The sequence below is a fragment of the Rissa tridactyla genome, chromosome 2 (assembly GCF_028500815.1).
Source record: "Rissa tridactyla isolate bRisTri1 chromosome 2, bRisTri1.patW.cur.20221130, whole genome shotgun sequence".
NCBI classification, from domain to species: Eukaryota; Metazoa; Chordata; class Aves; order Charadriiformes; family Laridae; genus Rissa; species Rissa tridactyla.
Genome location: NC_071467.1, coordinates 147,104,365 through 147,122,988, shown reverse-complemented (window position 1 = coordinate 147,122,988; position 18,624 = coordinate 147,104,365). Strand labels below are relative to the sequence as shown.

At 38.6% G+C, this 18,624-nt stretch overlaps 1 protein-coding gene across 3 annotated transcripts in view; it reads left to right on the top strand.

The window, feature by feature from the left end:
* The window catches only part of NEBL (nebulette), a 276,747-nt gene that overhangs the window by 203,307 nt on the left and 54,816 nt on the right, over positions 1 to 18,624 (top strand). Inside the window, exons 7-12 of one of the 3 annotated variants that reach the window (XM_054191076.1) lie at positions 1,530 to 1,631; positions 8,393 to 8,500; positions 10,062 to 10,166; positions 13,568 to 13,672; positions 14,741 to 14,848; positions 15,834 to 15,944. The exons of the other annotated variants lie outside the window; for them this stretch is intronic. Of the exons in view, the coding sequence (XP_054047051.1) occupies positions 1,530 to 1,631; positions 8,393 to 8,500; positions 10,062 to 10,166; positions 13,568 to 13,672; positions 14,741 to 14,848; positions 15,834 to 15,944 (639 nt within the window). The remainder of the gene's footprint in view (positions 1 to 1,529; positions 1,632 to 8,392; positions 8,501 to 10,061; positions 10,167 to 13,567; positions 13,673 to 14,740; positions 14,849 to 15,833; positions 15,945 to 18,624) is intronic. 3 annotated transcript variants of the gene reach the window in all.

Here is an 18,624-nt window from a genome sequence, read left to right as displayed (position 1 = left end):
GAATGCTGCTGAAATTCTCAAACATCATGAGCAGAAAACCTGCAACCCCAAATCTGATACGGAGGTTTGATTAAAAAAAACCCAACAAACTCCAACAAATAAAACCTCTTGCCTGGTATGTTACAAAGTTACCGGTTATAAGTTAAAGTTATTTTGACGCTGACAGTATGACCTTTGCAATTAGTGGTCATTGATCTAAAGACAAAGTTAAGCTTACTAAAGTTGGTTTTGTTTCAGCTTTATTCATGATAACCTTTCTCAAAATAAGTCATATGTTTGTATGCTATACTGCACTTCAGAAGACCTACCAAGCCTTTTTTCACCTCAGTACGCGGGATGCTCACATCCCAGGACTCCCGTTCATCCTCCCGTCTCGGCCATCAGGGACAGGGAAATGCAATTCCCCGCTGTCCTTCCGAGAGCTTACAAACACCCTCTTGCATGGGGGCTCTCCTCCCTGAACTCCCCTATCAAATTCTTTTCCCTCCCACTGTGACATCTGCTAATGGATAGGTCAATAGGAGCAGTTTGAGAAGCAGCAGTGTGTGATGCAATTTAATATTTTATTGTAGACAACTCAAACAAGATGTATATTAAGAGCCCTGAACCAAGATTTTAAGTAACTGCTGATAGTTTCATGTGAGACTGCCTAGGCACCTATGGAGGGACAGTTTCAAAAGACCTGAGATTTACCTTTTGAATATTCAGGATTTTCTGAAAACCAAGAACTTCTACTAAGTCTTGCATCGAACACCCAAATTTACTAATTGCTGTTCAAGACCCCTTTGAGTTAGAGTGTCTTTGGGACTTTTATTTCTCTCAGTCTGTTGTTATGATGTGTCCTTGCTGATTCACAGTGCCTGAGTAATGCAAGAAGCCTATTTTAGGCAATGGGTAATTTTGTGAATATTGCAAAGCACCTATTATCGGTTCATCTGTGCTGATTCCTAATGCGTTGTAGAAAAAAAAAAGCAGCAATTTGCATGGGAGGCAGTTCAGCTGGAAAGATCACATAACACCAGCCCTGTGGGACTAATTCCGCTCTGTTACACCAGTGCAACCTCACTGACATCTAGCAAGATTGCAGTGGTAAAACCGCCAGTGGAATTTGACCTTAACTTTCAAAAAAGCTGCCCCTCAGCCTAGTTTTTTTTTTTTTTCAAGGCTAGTTTCAGCTGCTACAAATAAACTTGTGTAAACTGCAGACCCTGTTGTAAGAAATGCTGAACCACAGTAACTCCTTCTGCCTTGATTGGGAGAACGATATTTCTCAGGCTTAAGCTATGCATTTGGTTAAAGTTGAATTTTGTGAATGGTGTGCATTGTGTTTTACAATAAATAAACATTATGTTGTTAAGGAGCTGAAGCCTGAGAAGGGCTTTTTTCGGAGCTGATTAGAAAAGCTCTGAAAGTAGTGTCAATGCAGGTCGCTAAATGAGACTTTTTCTACCAGCTTTAATGCTTATATTTCTTTTGATAAAACAAAAGGAAACAATTCAATAATGATTCATATTAATTTTTTTTTTAAGGCTGCATACAAGAAAGGAAGGGGAGAGATGAATAAGGAGTCTGCTGTGCTTGGAAGACCAGATTTTGAACATGCTAAAGGAGTTTCAAAACTGTTGAGCCAAGTAAGATTCTCTGTCATTTTACAATGACTTCATTCAGATATCTCGTTCCTAGTAATGCAAGAAAATATTTAGATTTTTAGTTTATTATCTCTAATTGCATGAATTGCATTATGTTCTCAAACTCTTTTAATACAATATTGCAATGACTCGCAAAATTAATATTCTTAGGAAAGAGAATATACATTTTAATGCAAAAATACAACGAACTTTGACTGTTAAAACTCATCTTTTGTGGAGATGGTGTATATTTATTCAGAATATCTAGGATTTCTAAAATATTAACAGTATGTAATTTAAATTTTGTGTAACTGCTTGCTAATGTGAGTAATGGGATCTGAGTTTGGCCTGACATGCAAACTGCTCGCCTTCCCATCCCCTGAAACGGAATCTTTTATGTACTACTTTCTGTTATATATTAACCTTAAAACAAAAAAAAAAAAAGAAAAAAAGAAAAATGGAGGGATTACTGTAGTCCATAAATAAAAAGAAACCTGAAAACACAAATATTCCCTCTTTTCCTCTTATGAGTCTTCTACTCATAACATCTACTCATAAGACTCTACTACAGATCAGCCTGACTTGGTGAGAAGGGATTTTTGACTGCTGACCTCTTTTTTTTTTTTTTTTTTTCCTTTTTCGTTTTTTTCTTTTTTTTTCTGGAGTAGGTCTTTAACAGTGCCTTGCATAATCCTCGCTAGTAATCCTGTCAGGCTACACTTAGAGCTTTTGTACACCCAGGAACAAATTCCGCCCTCCTGTAGGAGGAGGATAACGCCCTTTGATTGGAGAGGGCCATGTCTGTCTTCCCAGAACTAGAAAAAAACCCCAAGTGTAGAAGTGTATACACTAGAACAGCCTGAAAATCAGTGCTGTGTAACAAATACTTGTGATTTGGCTAGATAGCAAACATCTTCCCCAGAACTAGGACAAAATGGGAATAATGTGTCACAAAGAACAAGCTGCAAAGCAGTGCAGTGTCTGCTTGCAAGAGGATGAGCTCCTTTTGCTGTCACCAAGCGTTGTCCCTAGATATCTGCCACATGATTTCCTTTTTCACACTGACCATCATTCAGTTTGAAGCATTAATACTGCACAAAGAGAAAAGAAGGAAATAGAAGTTTTTTATTGCTTTGTTAATGAGGTGTTCAGAATCAAAATCAGTCTGCGTTTTCCAAATAGATTTTTTTCTTCCATTTTTTAATGGATCATGTGCTCATTCCTCTGCTGATGGGCAAGTCTGCTAAGAGATCCTTTTGTGTTTAGCATCATGCAGGCTTGGAAGTCAACTTGTGCTTTCTAGGAAGAGTTAGTGCTATGCTGCTGTCACTTCCAGGAAAGGCAGCGGTCTGTCATTTAGCAAACATCTTTAGTTGTTTTTAAAAGGGTTCATAGCTAAATTTAGTGTGTCGTATCCTTTATTTCTACTCAGTGGCTGTCTATGTGCTCCTTGCAGCCTATTTCAGAATCTAGCGGGCTTGCAGCTGCCTGTGGTCGCAAATGGGACCACAGCGGATCCCTTTCCAATAGCCCTCTCCATCTCACTAAGCCTGGTACCCCTGAGGTTGTGGCCAACAATCGCAACAATCAAAAAATACCAGCTGGATCATGGGGTTCTGCAGCTGCATCATAGGCTTCATCAATGCACTTTTTATCTCATTTTTATTAGATGTGCTTTTCCTCTCGGACAATGCATGCTGCATCTGCAAAAGCTTTATAATAGAGTCTCTTGACTGCCAGGGACTGGGGTGGCAGCAGTTCCAGTTGAGATCCTTCTGCAGAAGAGAGCATTTGGTGTGGAATTTTAACTTCTTTAGAGAGCCCAAATAGTGCAGAAGTTCTGGCAGGAAGAGAGGAACGGTTGACAAAATGTAGCTTGCTTACAATTTGTTTGTAGAGAAGTTCCTTGCTAAACCTTGGTGGTCCAAACTCCGCAGCCACTGGGCCTGCATCCAGGTTTTGAGATCCTTCCTTCTCTTGTCCGCTCCTTGGTCGACACTGTTGTGGCTGCTTGCAGTGTGTGTGAGGGGCCATATACTTTTAGAAAGGCAGGCAGTGCTTAAGCGCATACAGCAGCGCGGAGGCTGTAAATACCGGGCTGCTTTCAGAGGTACACTCAGCAATTCCCCACCTCCTCTGAAGGAAAAAGCAGTGGCCATGAGTTGTCCAATGTTTTTTTATATATTATTTGAATCATCATAACACTTAGACACACTGGTCGTAAATCAAGAGCACAGAGAAATGAAGATGACCCCTGTGTCCAAAGAGCAGGGCGGTGGGGCAGGATGAGGAATGCACCTGTGCTGTAGGAGAGGAAGAGCCCTAAATGTGGGTCAGTCATGTCAGTCCTCCTCACGCAAGGATCGCGAAGCAGGCTTGTAACAATTACAAGATTTAAAAAATAGTAAAGTTAATGATCTCTTTATTGTCTCCAGACTTTCTGGCTTTTAGGGTTTCCATTTGTTTCTCAGCAAATGGGAGCATTATAAACTTTTTGTGCTGAAAGTTGATAATCTCCCTTAATAGCATGAATCTATAAGCTGCGACATGCAGAGAAATATTAGTTATTTGACCCTCACAGTAAATTTGCAAAGTTGACAATTTTGATGGATGTAATGGGAAGAGAAGATGATAACATGTTTTAATGTGGTGCATATGGGTGGGTAATTTAGGGAGTATAGAGAACAGGAGCAAGAGGAGGTCAGGCAGTGTGGGTGTAACGAAGGGAGAAAGCAATCAAGGCAAGCAGGAAAGCAAACACAGTGAAGAAAATAGTGTTAATGTTTGACTGGCACTCAAGGCTCTACAAAATCAGTGGACTCTCTCTCTTTCCTTTTTTCTTTTTTCTTTTTTTTTTTTCTTTTTCTATTTAACAAAGCTTTTGACAACAGCAGCAGCAAAAATAATAGCTCCCAGGACTAGCATATTTACCCACAGCATGCAGTAACCCTTTTCTGTTGATTTTAAACCAAATTTAAAACAGAAACTGTGTTAGCCCTTGTGAAAACATGAAGCTTGTCAATTTGCTGTATGTACATTGTATAATTTGTGTTAGTTTTGTATTTTTTTTATAAGAACAAGCCCTTGTTTAGGTCTTCTTTATGTCTCCTAATGCATTTTATTAGCTTTTTCAAAGAGCTGCTGATATGAAATATTCCCCTTATGGTGTTCAGTAATTGGTTTTATGATGAATAATTTTGGATATTTGCATTTTATGCTGCTGCTTATTGGTTCAGGGATAAAATTTTTAGAGGTAGAATGTTTTTTAAAATTTACCTTCTCTGAGATTATCACAAACAACACAAAGAGCCTAGGATTTTCTCAGTCTTTATTGTTTTAAACTCTGCTAGTGCTTTTAGCAACCAATATTTTAATTTAGCTCTGTGTTTATGTTACATTTCCTTCAATATCTATGTGCTCTGACAGGTTTTTCATTTTTTAAATATGTTTTCATATGGTCATGAGGAAATGCTTTAGCTGCAAGTGTCTTCTTCATCCTGGGATCCCAGTGGTTGAATGATTCAATTTTTGTAGTTTCTTTGTAAATCTGACCGGTGGGTGATGTCATCCACTTCTGAAACTGAACACTCCCTGTGTGAACAGCTTTGAACTACAGATTTGATTTAGGAATGTTGCTGCAAAGCTTCAAAAGACACTGCTCTGTCCAGCTGCAATTCTGACTTTTATAGGTTTTGTGCAAAGCCGATGAGAAGTTTGTTTATCCAGGCCTTATTTAATTCCAGTTTGGTTTTTCAGGGATGTTGGGATGTTGTTGTGTTAAAAATCTGCAAAGTCTGCTCTTTCTTCAGCAACAATTAGAAAGCAGCCTACACGCATTTCTTTTAAATTAACACCTGCTACTTACTCTCTAAAAAAATAAACAAACTTAAGACTTTAATTAAGCTGGTAAATAAGTAGCCATCGTTTTAAAGGCTTATTAAAGTAAAGCTTTTGGTTAACGATGAAATTTGTAGATAAGCTCCCACTAACGACTGTCATTTCTACTCCCACTTTTTGTTTGTTCCTCCACCATGTTATAGCATTGCTAAGACCTCTCCCCTTCAGACGTTTTAGAAAACACTGATGAAGTATTTTTCATCCTTGTTTTTAATCAGAACCCTTTCTCTCAGGCGTATTTTCCCCCTTTAAACTGCATCCACAACTTTCTCCGGTTGAAAAGAAGGATAAATACCACGTGCGTTACTTCACAGTGACTCATCCATGGGCTTGCTCTTCTCTCTTCTCCCTCTCCCACCCCACGCTTTCTTTCAAAAGGGAGAAGGAAACAGGAAAATACCGATAAAAGAGAAAGTGAATGTGTGTGTAGCTTTCAATGAGACGAATCCCCTGTGATAAGTCAGAGTTAAATTACTGCTGGAAGTGCTCTTGAGATATACCGCCTGGGTCATCTGATATTATTGTGCTGCCTCCATTTTGCCCCAGAGTGACATGTGCGGATGGGGCTGGGGAGGAGAGCAAAGGCAATAAGCAGAGCAGCCAGACGAGTCCTCGGCAGGGCCTAGAGGTTCAGAGACATCCCTCACTGCACCGGGAGTGTTTACCGTTGGATTGGTGGACGGTCTCCTTAAATTTGGGACCCTCCTGCACATTGGCATCAGGACACGCAGCCCTGAGAAGACTGGGATCGCTGACTCCCCCGCTTTCCTTCAGTAGCAGTGATGTGATCTGAAGTGACGCTAATGAGGATTTATTACTGGAATCTCTGGATTGAAATGTTTTGCTAAAAAAGTCTTTTAAAAAATGGCATGAAACGGCTGCAGCTGGAAGATGGCAAGCCAGTTGTGGGGAGAGGTCCCTTTGGCGCTGATGTTTTCACGCTTTACAAGAATATCAAGGGCCACGTTGTGCATTCGGTCTGCGTGCACAGTTTGAGGCCGTTTGTTGGCTGGGCAGAAGTCAGCCTGCAGCAGCTGGATATTTAAACTCTTGTGCATGATTGTTGTTATGATGTGAGCTGATGCCCAAGGAGTAAAAGACAATTTTGCTCACCATGCTGACTTGATCGCTGGTTTTGGAGGCTTTTTAAATCACATATTCCAGCACCGCCTGATTTTTATTAGAAGGAAAGTTTTGGATACATCCTTTAAAAGAGAAAAGCCCTCTGATTTATTCCTTCACTGCTTGTACAGAATGTGGATTTGCCTTTGACAAAGGCAGTGTCTTTGTATTCAGATATATGCTTTTGTACTTGATCCAAAGCCAAGGCAAATATCAAACAATATGAACCATATGAATCTACCAGAGGCAATAGATATTCTCTTCTAGAGTTAGTGTGAAAGATTATGAAGTTCATCATGTGTTCAGATAAAGTTTCTTTTTGAAAGTGTCAATGTTTTAGGATTTCCTTCCTTTGAAAAATTAACGTAGGTGCTGGCATGATAATGTAGTTCTTGAACATATATGGTTAGTTTCTGTTTGAGTGGTTTAGTTTTGGTTTCTTGTTATGCTCATTAATGAAATATTGGGCATTGTGGCTAAAAATAATGAGGTTGTGTAAGCTAAACTGCGCTGAGAGCCTTCTGAGGAAAGGAAAAACTAAAAAGGAAAAAGAAAATTCTTCCCACAACTAAAGCTGAGAAAAAAATAATTTTTTGAAGGAGGTTGTTTGAGGTGGTTTAACCACTTTATCAGACATTCATGTGGGAATAGAAAAAAAAGGAGTAAGGAAAAAGCTGTGAATTTATTTAATGCAGAGCGTGGTAAATTATAGTGGATGCTGCATAGGCTCAGATATCAGGTGTCTGACTAACATTCATGAAAGCAGCATAATTCAGACTGAACTTTATTCTCGTCCATTGTGCCCAGCTGTTGGAAAGAAGCAAGGCATGTGTGCAAAGTCTCCAGATGTTTGATGATCATGCACAACAAGGCGGGCAAAGGAGAGGGAGATTTACTATTTGTTCAATTTAATTTTTTCGGGTTCCGAATTCAGTTCTTCAGCATGTTTTATGAAATTTTTGTAATTTATTTACTTTTAATGCCATTGCCTCGACATTTATGTGTTGCTCATTTCCTCTTTTGAACAAGAAGAAAAGAGAGTGAAAGTGGTGGCAGTCATTTAATTATGCTTTCTAACACTGTAATGAGATGGGCATTGCTCTCAAGAAGGGACTGTACTACAGAGGGATTCCTGGGGGTCTTTTGGGAAATTTTTGGCAGAATTAAAAATAGACCTGGGGGCTCTGGAGACAGCCTAGCACAGGACACGTGGATCTGGAGGTGGGAAGACAGCCGAGTGGGAAGTTTGATTCTGTCTTCCCACTTTCAAGTGCCTGAAAAATTTAAAAGTCATTTATTTTACATGTTTTACAGTTTATTTATCTTACAAATTGTTTTTTTTTTTTGTTAAAAACACATTTTTGATGTTAATTATGAATTGAATGATTCTCAGCAAGTAGATTATTATTGCTATTGTCAAAAAGTTCTGGTTTATTTGATTACGCAGGTGAGTCATATGGTTTTGTTTCTGTTTGCTTTTTGTGATTCTTTCAGCACCAGTAATCACATATGACAATCTTAAAATTATTTTTTTATTTTAGTAAAATTCAGATACATAAAAATTACTTTGAAACCAGCACAAGACAGTCACAGGTGTGGCTAAACTGAGCTTCTTTAAACATCTTCATTGTTTAAAGATTTATGGAGAAGGCAATTGCCTTTAATAAGCTCCTTTGTAGTCTGAATTCTCTATGCCTTCTTTAAGTGCTACATGTTAATATTAGATATGTTTGTTCTTGTGGAAGGTGAAATACAAAGAGCAGTTCAATAAGGAAATGAAGAGCCACCAATACAATCCTCTTGACAGTGCTTCCTTCAAGCAAGCACAGATTGCATCCACCTTGGCAAGTGATGTAAGTGAATTTGCCTTTTATTTTACATGCATTTACATCCTGAAAAACCTAACATTTGTTCTCAAGCAGAATTCCTTTTTCCATCTCACAAATTACTCTAAGCAGCGGTCTCTGCTACATGATGTGTCTGTATAGCAGGTGAGCATGCTGTCCATTTCTTCCTCTGTTTCTGACAAAGCCCTTCTCCAAGGGCCTGCAGAGTTTTTCCTAACTGTTTTAGATGAGTTTCGTCTCGCTTAACTTTGTGTGTCAGAAGGTATGGCTGCTTACTCTGAGCTAATTGCCTTGTACTAGGTCCCTTTGTATTTGGGAAAGAAATAAACAGGATAGAGCACAATTCTTCTGACCTGTTGTGTAGGTGCCTGTCTTTAGAGGAGCAAAGTGCTGGCATCTCTCCAGTGGATGTAGAAAAAGGTTACACGAGCAGCTGAGATTTGGATATGTATATTTTAGACTTCATTCTGCTGGTTGATCTTCTGAATGGTATTCCGAAGTACAGCAGCTAACCAGATTCAGCAATGGGTGCCTGCTCCTGGAGCCAGATTGGAGAAAATGCCTATATCAAGTGATAATGTTGTTGGGATGATATATTTAACAGTGTGTCTAGTGCAAAAAATGTGAGCTCTTCTTTGAGGGCATGATGCCAGATAGCCAAGAGACAAGCCTTCATTCCAGCGTTTCCAAAGCATGGAGCACCACCCAATGGGAACAAGAGAGGTCAGCTCTGGAAAGGATCCAACAGAATATGTAATTGTTTCCAAAATCTAAGTGTTTCCTAAAAGTTTCCTTGAAGTAATTACTATTATTAGAGATATGCAAATCGAGTATTGCTGATTTGAAGTCTGCCTATATCAGTAAAGAACATGATAACGTATGTGGAGTTGACTAAAGGTATTGATTTAAAAGATCTGTCATCCAAGATAGCTAAGGTGGCTAGTCTTCTTCCTGTAAAGAGGGGCATCTAGCTATGAGAAGTACGGAAAATCCTACTACAGGCTGATAGGAAGTTACCTTTTGCCACTTCATGAGGTAATTGTCATTTGCCATAGGTGATTATATTGCTTATCTTTGCTGAAACCAATCTGCATTAAATAAAATATCTAGGAACACTTCCCTCTGATTGTTTTATATACAACTTTTTTATTTGGACAGTTAGTGTAATTCCTGTATCAGGAGGAGGAAAAGAACAAGAATCAACAGTGTTTAAAATGACTGAACTCAAAGTATTGAAGAAGATACTCTTGATTTACATTTTCTGGGGGAAAAAAAAGAAACAATAATAATTCCTTTCTTGTCTGAAAAGTCATACAAAGTGTGATTTTTGTTGTAAGTGTCCTTTTTGAGGAAAAGTTTGAGCAGTCGCCAAATATTCGCTCAATAGAATGAGTCCTTTATTGATTTTTTCCATTCCCTCCAAATAATAGTAAATGACCACCATCTAGTGGCTGGTAGAGATTGTTCAGGCAAACACAATGCTTTCTGTTTCTGGATGGCCACACTGTAATACGATGCTGTTAATTTTTGTTAATCTTTATTTACATAACCTGAATTCTCATTCCAGGTGAATTACAAGAAGGATTTGGAAAGCCTACATGATCCAGCCTCTGATCTACCAAACCTGCTATATTTAAACCATGCTTTAAATATCAGCAAAACACATAGTGATGTAAGTTGCCTTTATAAGAATGATCTGAAAGATATATGTAGTAAGGAATGTAGTATATATAGTCACTGCGAAATACATAAATTTTTGGTACTTGCTTCACTGTCTCATGTAGTAGACTGTAGTGTTGTAACCATAGTAGTTGGGGGATGTAGTGCTTGTAGGGAGAGATATTTCAGTTATTGAACAACTAATATACTGGGTAAGAATCACACAGATTTCTGGTTCTTGAGCATTTTGTCTTACGTATCTGAAATCTTGTCTGTTTCTTCCTTTATTGATCTAAGATACTTCTTCCCTTGCAAATCTTGTTTTGCCTAAGACCTTACTTATTGCTTTCAGCTGCAAGTCTCTGTACAGAAGTGACCATTATGCTAGTTTAATATTTGGACTTCTGCCATCAACAGCCACTCAAGTGCTAGTTTCCCTTAGAGCTTCTCTGTCTAAGCCTTTTTTCCCCTCATCAATGTCTGAGGCTTACTGCGCTGGATCTGATAGTAGGCACATACTCCATTCTGCCACATAAAAAGACATACCCCTTAATGGGGCTGTTGGTCTGACATAGGACAGTGATGGGGGTTGAAATGGGGAGGAAAAGGTAGGAAACCCCTGGCTTTTGTGCAATGCTGAAGCTTCTCTCCCAGTCCAAGAGCACCTATGCTACATGTGCAGTGCTTGCAGGCTGGTTAGCTGCATTTATCGTCTTTACTCCAGAAACCACAGAATGGCCACCGAACTGCTGTGGAAAGGCATGAGTGGGTGGTTTTGGGAAGGAAGATTGCTCACGCTTAGCAGGAGGTGAGCGCTTCACACACAAAGGGTTAGCCCTAATGACTAGGAGCGTGCTGGGTCATCTTCTGAGTCAATGCCTGCTTATGGAAGCTTGTGTCTAAAATAATAAAAATAATCCAGCCTTCCTGCCTGTACTTGATTTTTGTGTTGCTATATCATAGACTCATAGAATTATAGAATGATTTGGGTTGGAAGGGACGTTAAAGATCACTCAGTTCCAACCCCCCTGCCATGGGCAGGGACACCTCCCACGAGACCAGGTTACTCAAAGCCCAAGTCACCTGGCCTTGACCACTTCCAGGGACGGGGCAACCTGTTCCAGTGTCTCACCACCCTCAGACTAAAGAATTTCTTCCTAATATCTAATCTAAATCTCCCCTCTTTTAGTTTAAAACCAATACCCCTTGTCCTATCGCTACAGGCCCTGATAAATGGTCCCTCCCTGTCTTTCCTGTAGGCCCCCTTCAGGTCCTGGAAGGCTGCTATAAGGTCTCCCCAGAGCCTTCTCTTCTTCAGGCTGAACAACCCCAACTCTCTCAGCCTGTCTTCGTAGAAGTGCTCCAACCCCCGATCATTTTTGTGGCCCTCCTCTGGACTTGCTTCAACAGGTCCGTGTCCTTCTTATGTTGGGGGCTCCAGAGCTGGTCACAGTACTCCAGGTGGAGTCTCACCAGGGTGGAGTAGAGGGGGAGAATTCTTTGGTGAATTGAAACTTGCTTTTTATCTGTCTCAGTCCAATATGTGAAGTTAACACTGACTGTCTCCTTTTGTTTGGGTAGTAAGTGAGTGGATAGCTTTCAGTTCCTGCATTCTTCATGTGCATTTTTGACTACCTAGTTCTAGTTTCTTTCAGTGTAAGGTAAGATTGGCATTTTTTTTGCTGAATAAATGAACACCCTCAGAATGAACTTCATCAATTTGTCATCTTCTATCTAATGAGATGGAAACCTGGACTTTTCCTTAAGACAGATCACTTGTTGCAAAAATTATTTATTTCTATTGCCCAGGAAGGGTTGATTCATATTGTCTATGCCCTCTTCTAAGGACACCATAAATACTAAGTCTCTAATTTTTGCATTGTCCAGATGCTGCTGGATATTTTTTCTTGCTGCAAACAGGAAGAAGAATGCTTTGTCAATCCCTGAGGTCTCCACTAGCTATTTGTCTTCTACAGAAATCCTGTTTTCAAAATCCTTCTCAGATTTGACCCCTCGATGTCATCTCTTTGATTTTAAGGTGGCTTACTCTCCTGCCTTTCTCCATGCTTTTCCAGTACCTTCTTTGTGCTCTCCTCCTTGTCTTTCCACAGCTTGTACCACATCTTTCTTGAAGTCTGCTTCCACTGTATGAAACAGTCTTCCTGACTGTGCATTTAACTGGTTTCCAAATAATGGTTTCCATGCAATTGCATGGTCTGTTGTTTGGTTCCCCCACCACCTCTGAAACATCAAGCTTCTTGCTAATTGCCCAATTTTGCTGTTTTGCTGTAGTGTAGCTTTCTCCCTTGAACATTTTGCTTCTCTTCATCTTTTGCATAACATAGCTACACCTGCTCTGGTGTGGTACATTGTAACCTTGTATGGTTAATTAAACTTATGAACTAATATGTTTTATTAGACTGGTTTGCTGATTGACCTGGAGTGTAGAAGTGTGTGCAACTTTATGAAGCACATATACTATAATACCAATGCAAAGCTGTTATACAAAGCAGCTTCCATGGCAATAAATTCCATCAGTTAAGAGGAAAGCTTGCTGGTCATGTTTGGACACAAATAGACTCATTCTGACAGGTCGAACTCATCCTATGTTCTTTATTTTGATGAGGAAGAATGCTCACAAGGTGGAACTTTCCCCTCATATGGTATACATGTAATTCTCTTTGGCATGAACTATGGAGACATAAAATTTAAAACTTTGATGTATGTACAACAGCTATTTTTTGTTTTGCGCATTTTAAATCTGTTCCTAATGTAGAGACTTTGAGATACTAATGAACTACAGGCTAAAAAAAAAAAACCAAAGGAACTTAAATGCATTTCATTTTATGGAACAGGATGAAGGCGTAGGACTTAACAGGCTGATTCTGGTGCCTGTACTTAAGTGTAGCAAAAGGTTGTGTCATTTACCTCATTTAATTTTATAGAATTATTTTTTTTTTTAAATTTGTCCCATTAGTTGGGGAATGGGGTAAAAGTATGAAGCCTGTGTCTGTAGATGGAGATAATTTTCATTTCAACTACAGAAGTGATTTTGTTGTGTGACATTTATAGTTATTTCCACTAGGAGGCAAACCCAGACCATCGTATGTGTTCCTTTGCACTTCAATTGCAAATAATAATGGCTGTTTTCTAGCGAACATAAACATTTGACGTTGGGATGAGCCGGACAAGCATTTTCTCTAAGAACTTACAAAAGTTATTTTTGTATCATATCCTTTTACAATTTCATCACAATTCTTAAATTCAAATTTAACAGTAGAACTTCTCAGTTGGGAGGCCTAAAATATAGTTTCTTTTATGCTGTTTCTCCCATAGTTATTTTAAATGGTATTTAAATTGCAAAACCTTCTAGATTTTGTTTGTGAAAACATTCTTGGGTATTTTTTGGTTCAGTATGAATATGAGAAGTCATTTAAGGAAAGCAAGGGCTTCTATCATTTCACCCCAGATACAGATGACCAGATCCATCACAAACAAAATGCAGTTGTTCAAAGCCAGGTATATGCAATCATAAAGACATCTTGCGAAGGGAAAAATTGCAGCACTCTAACAGTGATTAAATCAGGCACAAAACTGCATGACAAATTACAGTTCTGTAGAGTGCGCCTTCACTCCGAAGCACCCCATCAGGAGAGAGGAGAGTTTTTTTGCAGGACCTGAACCTAGTACAGAGGCCTGGCAGGGAAAGACATAAACACTTTTATGAAATGCAGGCATTACTAGTTTTGATGAGACAAATAAATTAACATATTACTCATTCGAATAAATTAACATATTACTCCTTCTGAATATCATACCTTGATTTGTAGCTATTTGCTTTCCTTTATGGCTTGTGTAGAATATTCGACTGTATCACAGGCTGGATGATTGACCTAAATAATGTGTTTGCCCATCTAAATCAAAAGAGTGGGAATGAATGAGTTCAGAAGGCTGCTCCAGGTTTCCAAACAAAGTGTATTTGCTTTGTCAGCAAAAAGTTGTATGTTGGTGTCTTAACCCCGTGTCCTTCAATGTGATTTTGCGGCTAGCTTTAAGGCCATGGCCGTTGGTAGCTGTGAGGTGAATGTTGGTGCAAGACCAGACTCTACTGAGGCAGTAGTTTTCCTTTGCGTAGGCACAAACAAAAGTGCGTTTCAGGATGGTGCTTCTGAGCCTGGGATAAAGACCTGTGAGGCTGGCTGTGAAACAGATTTTGTTGTTTAGTAATGTGTTGTTTAATGGAAACATGTCAGGGATCCTATTGAAAAGCTGCCAACTGTTCAGACATAGGTTATTGAGCCAAAATCATGCAATTAGTTGAAGGATTGTGATTGACGGTCCTCACTCCTGCTGTCTTCAAAGTTCACCATTTTAAAGTCTGACATTTTGAAGCAAATGAATAAATGACTCCAGAAAAAATTTCCGTGTCTAGTTGCGCTATTTCTCCAACAGGTTAAATTTGGGAGGAGTCTTCAAAGTCAAAACCTCTAAGGAGTATGGCTACGACAGGATTTGTCTGTCGTCATAGCAAGCAGTCAGATCTCACATTCTTTCAGCTGTTAACAGCATTTATTTTCATTTTCCTAGGTCAAGTACAAAGAGAATTATGAAAAATCTAAAGGGAGATCAATGCTGGAGTTTGTGGATACACCAATGTATCAAGTTTCAAAGGAGGCTCAAAAGATGCAAAGTGAGGTTAGTAAAAACTGTGTGCTTGAACTAGCAAAATTTAGATCAACAGAGAAGTTAACAGACATCTTGTACTCAGGCTAAGAAAATGGATGAAGTAGATTATAAAGGTTTTATAAATTGAGGATATGGTAGAATTAGTATTGAGTAGTTCTCTTTGCTATTCTGTAGCTCCGTTCTTCCTTCAGATTTGTTTTTTCTCAAAAGGCTATTGGTGCTAACGCTAGACAGAGATTATACGTAGAATCATTTAATTGAGAAGAAGCTCAAGAGGTCATCTAGATCAGGGATTACTAACTTTTTTACTTTTTGCCTTTAATTCCATCTTTAATGAGGGGGAGGGTTCTCAGGTGGAAGCGAGTGAAGCTGCAAAGCCCAGTCCGATCCCATGCCTTAACTGAAATATGCTGCTGCCTTTTCAGCCTGGGGAGCTCAGCAAGGGGGAAGGACTGTTCCTAGGCTCCAGAACAGCACTGGCTATCCTAAGCCAAGCCATATTTTTCTAACTTTTTATTAAAAACTTCCAATTGTGGAGGTTTTGTTACCTCCCAGACAGCCTAGTCCGGTGCTTCACCATCCATCCTGAGAGAGAGTGTGTTTCCCTGTGTCTCCCTTGCTGCAGTTTGATTCCATTATATTTCCTGTGTGTCATGGAAACCAGATGATTTCATCTTCTTGGTAGAAACTTTTATGTGTTCAAACTATTACCTTGTGTGCCATTTGTCCTCTCTTTTCTCTACCAAGCAAATTGTTTCTTTCATAGATCAGGTTAAACAATCTCTTTGGAAATATCATACGTAGGTATTTTTGTCAAAATTGTGTGTGTCTTGTGTAGATAATCTAGGTAATGAAATGAGTAATGAAGTTGCTTACTAATGTGAGAACTAATTTATAGCATGGCTCATTTCTGGGTCTGTTTACAGTGTTCTTTCTGAAATATGCTTGGAAATGCACATGCGTGTGCCACTAATTAATTGTTTTGCTTCAATAGAAAATGTATCGCAAAGATTTTGAAGAAGAGATCAAGGGAAGACCCTCAATGGATTTAGACAAGACCCCAGAGTTCTTGCATATAAAAGAAGTCACTAACCTTCTGAAAGAGGTAGAGGATTTTTGTTTCTTTTTTGTTGTTGTTAAGTTGTAGATGAGCAATAAGCAGCATCGCTACAAGCTACTGAGTGCTGAACAACTTACAGTTAACTTGTTAGCTAAATACAAAAGCGACTTCATGAGTAAAAATTGTGGCGTGTCATCTAGTATTCTGAATAGTCCTATAGTAAGAATCGATAATTTTTGAAGTTTCCTTATGAACATAAGGAAATGATAAAGCTCAGCACACCTGAACCAGAAAAACAGAGTTAAATGAACTAATCAGATGACTCCATAGAAAATGGATCATTGGCAAAGCATTCCCTCTGAGGGCCTCAGTTTTGGAATTTGATCAGCCCTGGGCTCTAATAGCCCAAATTTGGTGCCCTTCCAGGCATGCTGCAAAAGACATCTGTTTGATAGGGTTTTGGAGAGGGCCTGGAGTTTTCTTCCCTGATAGATGCAGGGGTGGAAAGGAGGATTTCTGTTCGTGTCCAGATGGCGGTTTTTCCTTTTGATTAATTATTTCAGGTTTACGATACTCTGTTGTGGATATATGGATGCCCTGAGCTGTGTGTAGTCGCTTTAAACTAATTTAATTGAAATAATTATCTATCGTACATGTTATGGATGAAAAGGAAGAGCAAACTTCTATAATATTGCTGTGATACTACATAATCTGCTTTAAGCAAATTTTGTTAGAAGGTGCAGATTTTTGTATGCTCACTGTTTCTTTAAGATTTGTCCGATGTTCTTCAGTTGCATGTGGCATTATAAATTAAATAACTTTTTTTTCCCTAACCGAGAATCCTTCTATCTTTAGTATTTTTATATTGTTATTCAAAACTGTTTTCATGTTAGGTTTTGAGTATTGGTTGGTTCTGTACATTAGACTTAGTATTTGATCAAATTTAGAAGTAAATGTATCAAAAAATTTCATAGTTAGAAATATCAGAGCTGCTAGATATCCTCTATTTGAATTGGGGAGCCAACAATACAATGTTTATATTTATTGTATTAAGAATTGACATTTTTGCTGTGGCCCAGATGAACAAATTGAGGATACTAGAATTAAAAATCCTTGAACCACGTTCCTTTCCTTGTTCTTGAAACAACTTAAACCAGTCTATGCTAGATTTCATATGGGTAAAGAAAATATTTTCTTTTCAGATATTTGTTTATTATTCATCCTCTAATAAAGAATTCATTCTGATAAGCGTGGCTGTCAGATAGACGAGTCTCAAGCTAGGTCTAGTTTGCGCAGTAGCATTCTGTGCGCACGTGTCTCATGTATGCCTCCTGACTAGGGGAAAATGTAAATGCTTGTATTTCATTGAATTAGTCTTGCTGCATGCTGAATGCCCACAGGACTGATTAGTGCATGCATAGTTGCAGATATGCAATGAATGTTCACCTTTGAAAATTTTGATGTAACTTCCCTCCATAGTCCCACATGCATAAAGATGTTCCGTAATTCTTACCTCCTTAAGTTTTATGACTCATTACTTAGGGAGTAGACCATGCTTATAAGCCAGAGGAGAAGAATATGAGAAAATGAAATGGTATTTTAATGCATAACAGCATGAATTTCAGATAATTTATATCCACATTCAAGAAACATACATTCCAAAACCAAAGATTACATTGGTCAAATTAATTATTATCTTTCAAGATTCAGCAAAATGATGTATTACTTCATAGTCAAGGATGTAGCTCAGTATTTTTGTGGGAAGGCTCATAATAAACTTTAGATAGATACTGCCTGAAACAAGAAGGAGAACTTGGAGTTATTAAAAAATGAATTATTTGTTCAATTACTTTTTTTTTTTTTTTAAAGTGTCAGCTGTGTTCCAGCTTATCCTGTTGCCTTCCCACTGTAGGGAATTCTGCAAATATTTTGCATTTTGTGACAATAAGAACTTTCTTCTCAGGAACCACATTCACAGCTCTTTCAGAAAAGATAGATGAATGTAATAATTCTGAATTAATAGAAGTTGTTTCCTACTTGTTGTAGGACGTGCTTCTAATGATAAAGAGAAGCTTCTTGAAAAATAACTGGTTTCCTTTTGTTTAAATAAAAAGGTTATACAGAGACAAAGGTGTTCACTATTGTTTATGAAATGTAATACATGATAAGGAGTGTTAATTCATGCCTATATAAGTCCTTCTGAAAAATATTTTCTTTCAATATTTTAGAGTTTCCTTGCTTAAACAAAGCTAACCCAAACCTGGAGATGGGAAAAGCAATTAAATATCCTTACAAAACTTTAACTTCAGTGGGCCTACGTCAGCTTTCTGGGAATTGAGAAGAAAAAGAATGAAATGTCCATGGGCAGGTTCTAGCGTGCTTTTAATTTTATGCTGGAGATTTGAGTACTCTGGAGGCTGCAGTTGCTAAATGTTGATAGATCCTATCAGTGCAGTGTCCGAGGGGTACAGAAGCGATACGGTAGGAATATTGCTTCCACATTACAATTTATCAAGCAGTCATTTTAACAGGTCCTAGTATAGTGTTCAGGGCATCCATCCTGATTGTGATGCCATTAGTGGAACAGGGGTAAAAACTGCAGCACAGCATATATTGGTCTGTAAAAGCAAATGCTACGGCAGTTACAATGTCTGTCGAGAGGCAGCTGAGGGCCCTAAACAATGTGCTAGCGCTGTATAGGAGGACTATTTTTCAAGAGCGCAAC